A 16,297-nucleotide genomic window follows, 5' to 3' on the forward strand; every position below is an offset into this window, starting at 1 on the left:
TTAGCCTTCGCAGACCTTATCGGATCACCAAAAATTTTGTAAGTCTCTCCTGCACCATGAGCAACCATTTACCACACATTTCAATGCCCTTTTTCTGGTCAGGAAGTTATCTACACTCTCTAACAAGAACTCAAAAATGACCACCAAGGTGGGAAAATTGGGGAAGCCAGATGGCGAAGTCCTGGCAACCATAATTCAGTTTTTTACAACAGTGGAAGGATGTGGCAGACGAATGGGCTCAAAGCTTGAAATCCCCAGAAAATCGTTTAGCAGCCTCTTGAGTCCAGTATGCAAGAAGTTCCAGCAACCACATCAGAGGCACTGGATATTGGCACCGCACTCTCAGATTGCTTACAGCAGGTGAGAAAAGCAAACGCTGATCTGCAACTAAATCTGCAACAAACTCTGATCCCGAGGCTAGGGCATAGAAACGAACCTCCACTTTAGAGGTTCTCTGAGGTATGTAAAATCTTTTGCAACAAAAATAAACTAAAAGTATAAATAAAAGTTTCTTCTCTATTAGGAAATATCTCAGGGCAGTTTTCTTTTGACAAGAACATGAATGGAAAAATACTTCACACTTACTGCATTTACTGAATGTAATATTTTTGTTATCAAACTGAGCTCTTCTCATACAATGAAAAGGCATGTCAACTGCTGTTTTACTTGGTATGGGGGGGGAGCTGCAAGCAAATAATTAATACAAAATGTCTTCAACTCAATTCAGATGGGTGTATTAGGAAGGGCTGTGCCATTAGCTAAAAGTTCTCTAATTTGTATTTGTCAGCTGACAGGATGCTGTTTGAAGCTTCAACACTTTTTAGAGGTTTAAATAAAATCCAAGGTTACAAGAAACCTTCAGGGAGGGTAGCCAAGTAGAAAAATTAGATGTATTAACAACAGACACACATTTTTGCCAGGCAGTATCTGAATTCTTTGGTTAATCAAGCTCATATGTGCTGGTATCCTGAACTAATCATTCTTGCTGGGATGCCAAGTAGAATAAAATAGGACAATGCTGTATGCCAAGAATATTGCCTTCTCCTTTTCCAACAAGGAGATAAAATTTTCTTGAACGATACCTACTTTGGTAGCCAAGATTAAAAGAAACAATTTATAAGTTCTAGCCTGGGGAAAAGAATGCTAAGCTTTATCTTTGTTACTGCACCTAGATGGATTTCAAAGGAAACAAACATGTTTTTGTTTTCCTGGAAGCAGCTGAACCAGTCTCAACCAAGAGTATTTTCCCAAGTGTAGAGGGTTGTATCCAGGGTTTCCTACTGATGTTATTAGTATGTCCACTGTGGAATTTCACTTAGGGGATTAAGTGAGAAGGAAGTTTTGCCCATCCTTCTCCCACTGCAATCTTCATGCCATCTCCCAGGCTATTTCGGAGGGCTCCCCAACTACTGAGAACAGAAGTTTCGAGAACATAGGAAGTAGGGGAAAATCAACAACAAAAAGTCTCTTCTACCATCCCACCACCAGAATTCCTCAGCTGAATCAGATGCTTTACATAGGCTAAAAGAGCCCTTTCTTTCAAGGGAGGCAAAGTCTGGATTCAACCTAGTGTCTCAGCATCACAACACACTTGCACTTATTGGTAGATCTGCATCTTATCCAGATAACTCACCCATGCATCATGGAGAACAAGAGTTCCTCCAGCCTGCCATCCCACTTGGGACGACTGTCCCAGCTCTGATGTCAGTGCACATTCAAATGTGTATTTCATCTGGGATATTGACTGCCTACTTGCACTGGATTTTTACACATGTTGCCTGGTGGCACGGAAGGCAGAACATGCACACTTTGCTCCCAAATACCCCCAGGGCCAACGATCCAGGGGAGAATAACACCCAGTTCAACCCAGTGTTAAAAAGAGGCAGAACACACAAGCTCCTTTCAACATCTGCTCAACATGCAGATATCAGGAGCAGGTCCAAGCTGGCAGCAATGTACCAAAGGCATGGTTAGCAGCATGGCCCTATCCCCAGTCATAGCATGGACTCTCTTCACATATGAACAGGGCTACAGATACCACAAGTGGTTCTTGGGCATAAACACAGAGTCCATCACAAGTTAAGAAAGCCATCCAGGTTTCTCAAACAAGTGATGCAAGCAGATGTTTGATATACAGATTGACATTAGTTTTGTTTATTGATTTATTTCATATTAAATAATGTGATGTTAACATGAATTTAATAGGAATAAATAGTATATGGATTGCAGGAGAGCTATGTGGATCATTTATGTATACAAAGGGTCAAATATTATAACCGGTCCATTTTTAAAATGGAAATACTAATTACCTCTGGGATCAAAGAAGGTGACATTTTTACTCGGCAAATTTCAAAAAGTAACCCTATACATGGGAGACCTTTATTTTTTGTTATATTTCCATGTTTACAAACCCTGAGAGTAATGCAAGCAACAAAACAACTTCATTTAACACACCCTATCCAATGGTTTGAGAAATGTATTTAATCTCCTTCCCCCAAGGCACACAATGAAATGGGGGAGGCGGTGAGGAAATAGCTAGAAAGCCTCTGAGCAACAATTTTTCATTATGACTACAACATCCCTATCTATCAGGGGTAGGCCATTTTGCTAAGGCAGTGATTGGGGTCAGGAACTGTACACACTCTGTAGGCTGTCGTGTACAAATTTTATGCCCTTTTCATACTATGATTTAGTCAGTGGTGGATGCACTAAACAACATGTGTAAATGCGGATTTACTGAGAGGAGACAATTTCTGCAGTTCAGTGAGCTTATCAGAATGAGTTCTACAGATGAAACTCCACTCTTGGAAATGAAATGCGAAGGACATAGATGAGCAAAGCTTTTTTCTCTCAGTCACTGGTTGGCTACCAGAGCATGGGAGTGAATATCTGTAATTGACAATTTTTCTCTGGATTCATGGTATTACATTACTGCAATGCCACATAAAGGGTGAATAATATCAGAGAAAACTTTATGTTTACCTAGGGCAAAAATATACTTAGGCAATATATACAGACTAGTATCAGTATAAAAACATTTCCCAATTTAGTCTAGATGGAGAAGCTGAAAACAAGGAAGCTGTCTGAAAATAGCTCTTCTTTAACTTTAATGCAGAGTTCTACACTGCATTTAACAGTGAATAGCTATAGTCGTATGTATCCATACGCAGGGATAGGGGGGAAATTGTTCTGTTCATATTTTAATGCAAACCTACTTAATTTGCACTTCCTGAACCAATAGGCAAGCAAAATGAAACTAGTCTTTGAAATTCACACCTCTCTAAACTTTGCAATGCAATTCTGCAACCCAAATTATATAAAAGAACATGGATGTTAGACAAAACTGTCCTCATAAATGGAATGATTAGTGAAAATAATGTATAAAAATTCATATGGGGAAATTGCTTGCAAATATGTGTACACTAGGCAAAATTACATACAAAATTCATATATTAGGAGAAATGCACAAAAATGGGTAGAAAATTTTGTGCTGAAGGGCTGCTTTGAAGTTTGCTCACTCCTTTGTGATTTTTAGTGGGTCATAAAATGAAGGTCATTACAGTTATTTGGATTCTCTACCACCACCTAAAGGACCAACGTGGCTGCTTGAAATGTCTGACTGTTCTGAAGTCCATAAAGTGTTAACTATACTGTCATGACTAAGAAGGCAGCAAATGTAGCCACTGTAAATGCTAACTACAGCAATTCTGCAAAACAAAGGAACAGAGAAAAATAATTATCAGGTTGAGGGAATAACAGGAAAATCTGAGACATAAGGTATTTAACTAGTAATTTGTTTCTATGTAGAAAATCCAGGACTAAAATTGAATACTGTTACAATACAAACACTCATATCTTCCACTTGAGTTCTAGGGATAATGATGTCACGACAAGAACTACCTGAAAACAGTATGTATATTAACCGACTCCAAATGCTCCAAGACAGCTATAATACTGCTTGAAGTCCTGGCATGAATCATTCTATCATAATGTACTTCTGCTGAAAATGCAGCAAGATGCAACATACTACTGGGATAGTTCAGTCAGTAGAGCACGAGAATCTTAATATCAGGGTCGTGGGTTTGAGCCCCACATTGAGCAAAAATATTACTGCATTGCAGGGGGTTGAACTAAATGACCCTTGTTGTCCCTTCCAACTTTACAATTCTATAAAAAATTACTTAACGAATAATTCTGGAAATAATCCAACTAAGTATTACCAAGAGTAGCCCTATTGAAATTAATTAATCTAAGTTATCATGTTCATTAATTTCAATGGATCTCATCTGACTGAAACGGAAGAATAAATCTGCAAAATGTTGAAAAAATATTGTGTGGCAAGTGACTAAAATCCAGAGAGAAACACAGAGAGAGAAAGAGAGAGGGATTTTGTTTTTTGCTCTGTCTTCCATAAACAGCCTATACTCACTAATAGTGCAGTCTTTTCAGCCGTTTAAATTTAACAATCTGACACATCCTCACCTTACTTTGTCAGGCCTTAATTTCCTTACAGTGTGTCAGCACCTTTTTACTGATTTCTTACACATCTATTTTATATTGAATGAGGCTGAACTACAGACTTCCTATTGTAAATACCAAATACTCTGCAATTTCCATTGTATGTAGGAGGACGATCTGATAGTGGCTGTTAAAAGAACAGCAAAACTAGAATCTCATTATGCAGTCAAAAACTTTTTGCATCCTGTCACTCTCACTGGATATTCAAATAATAGATGACTGCACGCAGTGCTTGTGTATTTTACAGATCTGTTCCACTTGCAGCAAAACAACCCAATCTTATGCATGCTTACCCTTTAAGAAGATCCAGAGTGTTCAGCTGGGCTACTCCCTAGGAAGTGGGATTACAGGGATAAAGCCACAGTCTTTATCCCTGGTTCCCATTACCAAGGGTAGAGTAAAGCGACATTCTCATTCATGCAGATGCCATGACTACTGTTATGGAAAGCAGAGCAGAGGCCATGCTGCCACCAGCAGTGGGCCCTAAAACAGGGCACCTAAGGATCCGCTGAATCTTATCATCATCATCAAACCTTTATTGCATTAGCATACAGCCATAGCAGGATAAGACAAAAATGCTAGAGAGAAGCAACCTAACAAGATTCAAACGATATTACTGGCATTGTGACATTTAAATTACCCTAAAACAATAATGTAAAAATTTAGTTGCCAGCGCCAGGAATCTAAAATGCAGATGTATATAAAACATATAATGGCCCCAAAATAGGCTCGGCACATTAGGATAAAAAGGTAATACAAAGAATTAAAACAGGTCCAGGTCTGGGACACACTACCCAGTCAGTGTAGCCCTGAGTTTCAAAGCCTGCACTATAAAGATTGCCACCCCACGTGAAATTTGGGGATTTGCATCCACAAGAAGCGATTTCAAACAGTCTTCCTTAGATGTGATGGTGAGCGGGATCAAGAGGAGGAGCTTAGTTCTTATTAGCTCATAAATAGGGCAGTAGAAAAAGAAATGTATGAAGTCCTCTACTTCATTCATTGTGCATGGACATAGACGCTGAGTAATGGGGGTCTTAAAGTAAATCCCCTGCAAGAAGGCCGTGGGTATAGAATGGAAACGGGCCATGGTAAACGCTCTTCTCAAATTGGGCTCCGTCAAGTCTATCAAGTAGTTGGCCAGTGATCTTACCACTTTCACTTTAGGGAGCCACTTGGAGAGGCGAGCTGTGGTGGACTGTGCCCGGTCCATGGCCTCGTCTCTTGTAAGAATCCAGGCCCGGATATTATGATGGTCCCAAGATGACAGCGTGTCAAGATCTGGGAGGGAGTAGCGTGCCGTGATAATCTCCATGGCCTTGGACCATTTGTTGTTATGAGCACAAGTTAAAAAGGCTTGCCTGGCTAGTAGGGAGCCTGGGGCATTGATTAATTTACAATAAAAACTAATTATTCTAATGTGGGCTCTCGCAACAATAGAGGGGAGGCCCAGTTCTGTTCTTAACTGTGCAGCAACCGAGCCCTTGGGGAGGCCCAGTAACTTTCGTGCAAAAGAGTTTTGCAGAATCTCGAGCCGTTGTAGTGTTTTTAAATTCCACCCCCAGATTTCAACCCCATACAGTAACATCGGGAGGACTTTGCTGATAAATGCTTTTCTGATTGGAGGAACCAACTGGCCGCCTTTTGCATAGAAGAATTTCTCCAAGGCTTTGATGGTTCTACGGCAGCCAGGATGGTCATATTTAGGTGAGCTGACCAACTAAGCCCATGCTGAAAAGTGATGCCCAAATACTTGAATGCTGAACAATATTCAATAGAGTGGCCCTCAAATTTCCAGAATGGCTTCTGAGTTTTCGTGCCAAAAGTAAGAATTTTGGTTTTGGCGAAATTGATTTTGAGGGAGTTGGTATCACAATATGTCATGAGCCCTCTGAGCATGTTGTTTAAGCCCTGCTTGGTTAAAGACAGTATCACCATGTCGTCCGCATAGAGTAATATGGGGATCTTGCGCTGTTGTAAAGAGGGGGCAGATTGGTTTAGGGCCTTATTGGTTGTAACGATGTCATTAATGTAAAAATTAAATAGAAAAGGGGCCAAGAGGCAGCCCTCGCTGAATCTTATATCGGACCAACTCCTGGAGATAGGAACACTCCTGGCTTCTCTGCTATGCCTGTGAAAAATACTGATTGAACCATATTTCCGCCTTCCACTCTGGCCAGCATGAGCAGCAGGGTTTCAGCTGCAGTGGTGGCTCAGGAATGGTCATCACCTTCCATGGTCTCATTGATGATATCAGGGCCACACTTGGGTACAAAGTTACAAAAGCTCCACCACTTTGTTCTGTCCCATTGCTCCCCTGCCAAAGTTAGGATTGCTCTGTAAGTAATTCTTCAAAGGAGCCATAAAGGACACATTTCCTTTGGAAAACCTTGAACTCAGCTCAGAGTACTAGATGTTGCTGCAAAAATATTCCAGCAGAGTACCAAAATACTGCATTTTCCTGCAAGGTTATAAAGGTGCTCTTGGCAGCATTAGTAACCGCAATGCATTATCATCTCACAGAGCTTGTATTATACTTGCATTGAAATTTTAGAGTTCATCTAAAGTGACTTTCCTCCCTCCTGTTTATATGCATTTAGGGTTAACACACAGCGTTCTCTGTTAACAGGCTCTAAAAGTTAAGAGACCCCTGGGACTCATGCCCTTCAAGTTAGTTGCTATAGATGGTTTTATAGAAAGAGTGGTTTGAAAATGTAGGCTCAATGTGAAACTGGACTATTTATTTTATAATTATGTTTTAAATATGTGTGCGTGTGTGCATGCACATACATGTAATTGCATGGGTGTGCATGCACACACACAGAATGTGACTATATTTGCACTGCTGTAAGGAAAACTGCTAGTCATTTAATGTTATACGGGAAATATATGTCAGTACAGTTTGGTTACAGTTCCTTTATAAGCCTGCACAGCGGAGGCAATGAAATCTAATACACCACGTTCAAGCAGCCATTTTGTGTTTGTTGCTCAAAGGGGAGTGAATCCCTTGGGCTATTTTTAAAGTTTCATTTTCAACCAAAAAGCAAGTTTTAAGCAAAGGCAGATCATCAATGTGGTTCCATCAAAGAAAAGCAAACTTTTAAAGCTTAACAAACTATTGACTTGGGCTTCATGGCACCTGAGGGAGAAATACAATGTCCTGAATTTTGTCTGATGGGTTTGTGACAAGCATTATTCCACAGCAGACTAGTTTCTATCATGTCATTCCAAACCATGGCTGTGGTGTCTTTATATCCTGCTTGTGAACTGCTTTAAACCAAGTATTGCCAGTTATATAATGATGTATTGTACACTCTGGAGGTACATCAATATCCTCTCATGTAACAATAACATCAGTGAAATTCTGTTTGGGGTTCTACAGAGAATACAAGTAAACTATCCAGAATTTTTCAATCTTAAGAAACAGTTAAGCCTCAGTCTTTCACATGAGTTTGAAAACAGTCTGTTATTATCAAAATAGACAGCTATTTTTAATCCCCAAGATGTCCTGCCACAAGATATTGAGTTGCTGTACCAAAGAAAAAGAACAGAAACTTGAATCTTCAGATACTGTTTTTATGTATGTCACTGTGTTATTATTTTACTTGCTGATGTTATGTTGTGAAATTGTTTCAAGATACTTTATGGGAAATGATTCATAAATTTAAATAAACAAATCTCTTATATTCAAAACTATTTTTAAATGATATACAAACATATGCAAGTAGATGAGGGTGAAAGTCTTGTCATGCAATGCAGGTGGATAATGGAACTGCCAGTGAAACAAGTAAAGAAATAACAGCCTAGATGCCTGTGCAATAGAAATATGTTTTCTCCCTCTTCAGAATGAGGGCAATGGAAGGGCTTCATTTGCTATCAATGATCTTATGATGTAACCAGACTAGACTCACTATGTTGCCCTGTTTTGTCACCCTGTTCACTACATGATCTTTGAGTAGCTAGTATAATTCTGTGAACAAGTACTTTCAGGTTAAAAAAAAATGACACAAAATGCCAGCAAAATCAGGGAACAATGGCTGCGGGGGAAAATGAACACAGATACCCAAAGACCCCTCAATAATTCTAGTGATACTATTGAAATCCCCCACCCCCCATAGGAATCCCCCTCCTTCATATTTAAAACTCTGAATTACCTCTTTTGTGGAGCAGCACCGATGAGTTAGTATTCTACCATTCATCCGTTTTTTGTTCCAGACTTCATTGAGATTGCTGTGTATATAAACACTATGCCAGTTTTCACTTTGTGTTTTTTTTTTTTTTTTTGTCCCTTACAGGTCACTGATGTGCACGAGCACAAAGTTTAATTAAACTGCTGTGCAAAATTCATTAATTAAATTATCATATTTTTCCATCTATAAGACGCCCCCATGTATAAGAAGCCCCCTATTTTGGGGGACTCAGATTTAATAAAATGGGAGGAGATGGCCCAGAGTATAAGACACCCCCTAATTTTTGACATCATTTTTAAGGGAAAAACCCTAGTCTTGTACACGGAAAAATATGGTATGTGTCTGCCTGTAGCTTAAACCAGATGACAGGTGGAGGAGAATGTGGGGGGAGAGATTACCCACAGAACAGCATGATGAAATTCAGAACATAAGCATGTATTTTTTTATTTCATTTATATACTGCCTATCTGCCAAGGTACCAAAGGTACCTATCACTGGTTTTTATGGAACCTTCTCTGCCCACCCCCAAAATAACTACTTTCAAGTAAAAAACTGACTCAAAACGAAAGTTCAGAGCAGCACTAGACACAGTTCTAAACTATATCAATGCATAACGGTGTATAGAATCAGTGGTTATTCTCAAATAGCCTAAACTATGGTAACATTCTTTTTTTCCTGAATTTATCTTTCCAAATACATCTTCGTCTGTTTTGATATTTTTATGAAACCCTAAATGAGTCAGTGCCCTTCTTTAAATGAGATTGCTTTTGCCTGGATTTATGGCAAATTAATGTATGCTGAGTCAATATATCACATTAACTGGATATAGAATCATTTCTTCCCTGGATAAGTCCTTGATGAGAATGTCAACTCTGCAGTGGATTCCCTGTTTTCTCAATTCTGTCACAACTGTCAACCCGCTTGGGAGTATAAGAAGGGCGGGGGGGGGGGATATCTGTATGATCTTGAATACCTAGCATTTGTATTAATGTATTTTCAATGAAGCTAGATGGATACCTGTTAAAAGTTTCTTGCCAAATTTGTTCAAGTTAAGGAGACTGAAAAAGAGACTAAAGCTTACAGTTTAAAAAAACAACCATCCTGAAACACCTCATCAGTGCCTTCAAATTATTATTTATGCTGTTATTTTTTTGCCTGGTAACAGCATTTGTGAATAAGCATAATATGAAAAATCAAGACCATGGATAAATTGTGGATGTTGGTCTCTCACTTTGCAGTCTGATTCTATCTGTCCTCCAATGCTTAGTGCACAGTGAGAGAATAACCCCTGAGTCTTCTACAAGTCAGTGAAAGTACACAGTTCTTCATTCACCCTGCACTAGGCCAATGATCACCAATGTAGTGCTCACAGGTGCACATGTATCCTCAGAGGCCTTCCATGGAACTCAGAGGGTCCTCTCCCCAAGGGAAATTAGGCTTGGGAAAAACATTCTATTGTAACTAACAGTATAGGCTATGGTGTGTGCTTGGCTGTGCTGTATATGTGCGGTGTCCAGCTTCTCCAGATTGCAAATGTGTCCCCAAAGGTTCGCAAACCCTGTTCTATGCTTTGGAGAGGGATTCCCGCCACTTCTGTGTCTCCCCCAAAGCCATGCAAAGTGAGAAACTGACACTTCGCTCAAGTCTTTCACATGTAACAGAGGCTCAATGGCCAGCACAAATAATGGCTGACTACAAAGGTACCGCAAGCACCACTATCCTTTACCAGAAGTGACAGAGACACATCCCCATTTAGATTACCTAGAATTTGTCTAAAATAAAGAGATTTATGCAGAATAATAATAATTTCGCACATACTGGTTTCTATTAGAAATGCTATTATCCCTGATACAAGGGTCTACTTTGTCTCCCAAGATGATTAGGATCTATTTAGCTTTTATTGGCATGCTAATGGAACTCTACTGTACTTCTCTTTTTTTATATCCAAACCAGGTGGAACTGTGATTTATCTGAACAAGTGCTCGCAGACCTACACAGTGAACCAACACTTTAGAAAGTAGAGTTTAACTCTATTGAGCATTTGGTGATTGTGGGATAATCCACTTTCTTGCAGTTAAGATTCTATTATTGCTTGTCATTACTCTAAAGGGGTTGTATCAGAAGGCTCTTCAATCCAGTGGGGGCTTTTATGAACAAGGAGATTTTCACTGAATCACCCTTGCCTCTGCATCCTCTTGCACCCCCTAATCTAAATCAAAGGATTGGGGAACCCATTGGGAGCTCTGAAAAGGCCTGCAGGAGAGGGCAGTTTATTAAAATTGCTTCTATGAACAGAGAGATCGGATAGAACCCAATATTTTACTACCCAATAAGTTCAACATATTTATGTCTAGGATTTGCAGGTTACAGCTGTTTATTGTTATTTGTGTCTGAAGGTATACTTTGGATTCTGCAAAAACATTATGCAGAGAGAGAGTTATTTCCTGTTTAGGAATCGTATCAGTAAGTTACATTTGCTTCTAAGTTCTCCTAATAGAATTAGTTATAACACCAGTAGTGACACTAATGCAATTATGCACTATAATTCAATTAATTTATTTTGCATCAAAAATGTATTTTCTGCTTCATATAAACGTTATTTTGGATGAGAAGCTTATGTTTGCAGGAGCATTTATCCATATACACCACCCCTCTTGTGGTGGCCCATTATCTGGTCACAAACAGCAATTATGTAAAAATGGCAGAAGCAATTCTAAGTATGTTACATTCTTCAAGCGCATCTACAAATTCAATTATTTATAACTGCTCACATAAGTAGGGAAGTCGAAGCAAAAGAATATAAACATTACTACCTGCAAATAAGTGCTAAAAGAGGGGAAGGCTGATTAGCACAGAATATTTCAAATAAGGCTGATAAGTCAACATGAAATTAATATACTTCCTACTTTAGAGACATTTTTCTGCAAATTAAATGGCTACAGGATAAGACATCAGTAAATTACATTAAATTATTCTAGGTCAGTGAGCTTCAGGCATGCAGAATTTTCACAGTTTCCAATTCTGTGTTAAAAATGGAAGTGTCTTCCTAATACTCCAATTAGCTGTCCTTTTTATTAGCGCATTTTAGCTACACATTTTCCATTCTGAAATTATCCTGATTGTAAGAAAGTTTTATTCTTTTAATGTACATATAATTTTGAGCAAATCATTTTGAAGCACATCAGAACTTTTATAAAGGTTGATTTAAAAAACACTGCAGCAGTTATAAATGTCAAAATAAAGAACAATGGAACTAATCTGTTTTATCACTCTGCGGAAATTAGTATAAAAACATTACCAAGCCTCACTTACTTTCAATATATTATTCTATTCTAAAGTTAAGAAAAGGCTAGCATACTAATATTACAATATATTTAAAGTAGCAATTAATAAATGAATCTATAACTTCCTCTCTCTCTCTCTCTCTCTCTCTCTCTCTCTCTGTGTGTGTGTGTGTGTGTGTGTGTGTGTTTGTTTGTAGGGGGGACTGGTACTTTTGGGTTGGTATTTGAGAACTGGAACAATCTACTGGGAGTCTTCCTATGAAAATTTCATGGAAATGAACAGGAGTAGCACAAGACACAGAGCCCAGGGCTTGCCAATCAGAAGGTTGGCGGTTCAAATCCCCACGACAGGGTGAGCTCCCGTTGCTCGGTCCCTGCTCCTGCCAACCTAGCAGTTCAAAAGCATGAAGTGCAAGTAGATAACTAGGTACTGCTCCGGCGGGAAGGTAAACGGCGTTTCCGTGCGCTGCTCTGGTTCGCCAGAAGCGGCTTAGTCATGCTGGCCACATGACCCGAAAGCTGTACGTTGGCTCCCTCGGCCAGTAAAGTGAGATGAGCGCCGCAACCCCAGAGTCATCCGCAGCCGGACCTAACGGTCAGGGGTCCCTTTACCTTTTTTAGCACAAGAGTATGGAATGCTGCTCCCAAATTATTCCCAGTTCTGTTTCCTCCATGGCTGGATTTCTCAAACTTAGGTCTCCAGCTGTTGTCGGACTACAACTCCCATCATCCCTAGCTACCAGGATTCGTGCTCAAGGGTGATGGGAACTGTAGTCCAAAGCCAGTTGGAGACCCAAGTTTGGGAAACCTTGCTCTATGGGAAATGCTGAAAAGCATCTGCCAGTCACCATCAACAATACTGGTCTGACAAGATACAAGCAGGAAAACACTAAACAATGCCTGAAAACCATCTTCGCTTCCACCTCCAACAGCTAATACAGTCAGTTTCAGGGATAGGCCATACTAGGATCTTCCTCAAAGGTAAAACTGAAGCTGTGATCAAGCATACCTGCTATGTAGGTATGTGCATACAGTAAAGCTTCTACAATTTCTGAAGTATAATTCTGAATACCTGGATGAGTTTATAAAGCAACGTCCGGTGCAGCAGTGCTTGCCTGCTACTCAGATAAAAGAGGAAAAGGTTTGGCCATATGCACCTACTCGTCAGTCAACTTTTCTAGACAGCCTCAGCTCCGTTCTAAGCCAATCTGTGTTTGGACCCACATCCACACAAACTCTGTGACAGGCAGGGATCAAGGAGAATGCAAACAAAGCTTGGCTGGCAATAGATTTGCATGGGCAAGGGAGATTGCCTAGGACTTGCAGATGCTACAACAAGACCTGTACACGTCTTCTAGAAACTCAGCATATTTCACAATCAGATGGAAGACCTTGGCTACTTTTATGGGAATAAGTCCCACTGAACACAAATATGCATAGCGTAGATCTGAAAACGTTCATAGCTGTATATATCTGAATTTGAATATTTCAGCAAGAAACATGCAAGTTATTGAAGTATGATTTGAGATGGAAACTTATTCATTTAGCCTGCAACATGCTTCCCTTCCCAATACGCAGGGCTCTACTTTTTCATACCACAGCATAAAGCATTTTCATGAACAATATGTAAACAGCTCTCTGAGAATTTTACAGCTACTTTTGGAGAACATTCTCTTTATTTTCTTTGCATTGTAATTATAGGTACATTTATTTATCAGTGCTAGAATGTTCTAACTTATTTGAAGCTCATTGTGCCTGGCCAAAAAAGAAAAAAAAGGGGGGGGATCATTTCAGGGAACTATTAAAATTTTAAAAAACGCAATTTCTTTCAGTGCTTTGAGTCTCAAAGTGGTCTGCTCTTGCCCAAGGGAACAAGCTTGTAGCATACAATTATCACCACAATTTAAAAGGCACAATGATTCATCTCTTAAAGGACTACCCATTCTGTTAATTCTACGGTGCATATTTGAGAAAGCATAGCTTCACTGCTAAGTAGTTTCACTGATTTATTATTAGCAGCCTATGCAACTTTTTAACCATTTGAGAAGTATATTCTTATACATGTTTACTCAGGAGCAAGTCCTATTGTGTTGAATGAGGTTTAATCCCATATAACACATAGGGCTGCACCCTAAGGCTACACTCCTATACCTGCTTACCAATGGGGAATAAGCCCCACTGAATTTAATTGTACTTCTGAGTCAGCATGCTTACTCTGTAAAACACTCTTAAGCATAGGTGGAGTTATGTGAGACAACAGAGGGAAGACTAGGGTATCTCCTGAGCATTGCTCACTTCTCCCTCTGCTCTATGACAATGGAGAAGAAATTTTGGAGCAGGAATCTAAGCGAGACCATACAAATAGTTTTTGTGGTCATATGCATCTAAGCATACTCAAGTTTTTTTAACAAAAAGTAAACAATAACTCAGTCGGTAGAGCATGAGACTCATAATCTCAGGGTTATGGGTTTGAGCCCCCCATTGGGCAAACCATCCCTGCATTAACTCTATGATTCTATGAAATATCGGATATGAAATAATAACTTACTATCTTTCATTCGCAAAAAGGAATTTAAACTAAGAGGGAAGAACAGTAAGTTTTACAATCTTTAGTGCGCTGCTTATCTACTAGGAGTGCTATAATACCAAGTTTTATGTAATGGTAACAGTTCTACTTCTTTCACCCAGGATGATTTTACTAGAGCTCTCATTTGTATTTTTTTATAGGTAGAAAAGCTAACACCAATGATTTACAATGGAAGAGTCTATGGGTTAGATCTATGCTGTTAGCTGAACATGGGTTCAATTAAAATCAATGGAGCAGATTAGGCATAACTTAATTCATCCCACTGATTTTAGTGTGACCTAAATCTAACTAAGTTTGGATCCAACCCAAGGCCTTTCTATATTTATCACTTATAGCTGATGTTTGATCCAATGTTTTTAAGAGTGAATTTGTACCTGAGTGTCTGCACCTTTGGTAACATGTCATGTTACTGTAATTAGAGGGTGAGTGTAGCTTTCCCTTTCTTCATGCTAATGGTGAGTTCTGATTAAATTTAGACAACTTCCATGGCTGTAATCACACCCCTTGTGTTCCCTCATGCTCCTCCGGTTAGTAGATGTCGGAATTATGATTATGTACAAGGAGAGAGCCCTTTCACAGGTTTACAAAAAATAATTAATGCCTATTATTTACTGTTATTTCATTCCATGGAGAGACATTTAACAAATCCATCTGCACGACACTGAGGCCCAAAGTTGTAAGGAATGAACAAATAGAAAATAAAATACAACCTAGCAGTTTAGCTCTTTAACTTGTAATTGATTTAAATATTAAACACATACTTAACTCTAACTGAAATCAATGGGAATTACAAGTGCTTATCTTTAGCCTGATCATGCCTGCCATAGGTAACTTTCAGGATTACTAACTGCTAGTACTAATTTGGCTTCAAAGCAAAAGTCATCCAGGATTTTAAAAAACATGATAGAAATACACTGGGAACTAGCATTGCAGCTATATAAAGGTTTACTCACCAGCACATTTTGTTCTTGTTTTAAGAGCTGGTCCAGGAGATCCAGTCCCTCCTTCACCCGGTCTAGTGAGTAACACACTAATTTCATATTCTGTGTCAGGATCCAGGTGTCCAATTTTATAGCTTGTGGAATCCACTGGTTGTATATCATACCAGCTTCCACTTGAAGTGCGATATTCTACTTCTCTCACAATAATAGGTCCATCTCCATTGATAGAATTAGCATTCAACTGTATCCATAAATATGTCGCTCCAACTGATGACAGTTGAGGTGGTGCAATGGGAACAGGTGGCTCTGAAATAGCAAAAATCACAACTGTGTATTAAAGAACAACAACCCCTTATCCAGTAAATAAAATTAACAACACATATAAATGTTCTCATTGCCATTATTTATTGATTCAGTTTATATCCCATCCTTCCCCACAAATTAGCCCAAGATGGCGAACTTTTATATAGTTATAGCTTCCCTCTAAAAACAAATCTCCATATTTATTTAATTTTCAGGAGGTGTGGTAAGTTTTACTCAGGAAACAACTGCAGTTGGCTCCATACAGTATCTAGAGGTGTTTATTACTCCATTTCTATCCCACATTTTCTCTAAGGAGCTCAAGGTAGCAAACACCTTCTCTTCCTCTCCAGGAGGTGGATTAGTCTGGCATCAAGTGGAGCCCAGGGTGGAATATGAACCCTCGTCTCCTAGGCCCCAGTCAAACATGCTGACTACTACACTACATTGACTATACAAGCAGATGCATGACATTTT

At 39.2% G+C, this 16,297-nt stretch overlaps 1 protein-coding gene across 28 annotated transcripts in view; it reads right to left on the reverse strand.

Moving 5' to 3' along the window:
• The window catches only part of PTPRM (protein tyrosine phosphatase receptor type M), a 404,856-nt gene that overhangs the window by 207,102 nt on the left and 181,457 nt on the right, over positions 1–16,297 (reverse strand). For all 28 annotated transcript variants that reach the window (XM_083622471.1, XM_083622489.1, XM_083622486.1 and 25 more), the window contains one exon: positions 15,533–15,826. In XM_083622471.1, coding sequence (XP_083478597.1) covers positions 15,533–15,826 — 294 coding nt within the window. The remainder of the gene's footprint in view (positions 1–15,532; positions 15,827–16,297) is intronic.

The sequence above is a fragment of the Podarcis filfolensis genome (assembly GCF_964270895.1).
Source record: "Podarcis filfolensis genome assembly, chromosome: 7".
Taxonomy (NCBI): Eukaryota; Metazoa; Chordata; class Lepidosauria; order Squamata; family Lacertidae; genus Podarcis; species Podarcis filfolensis.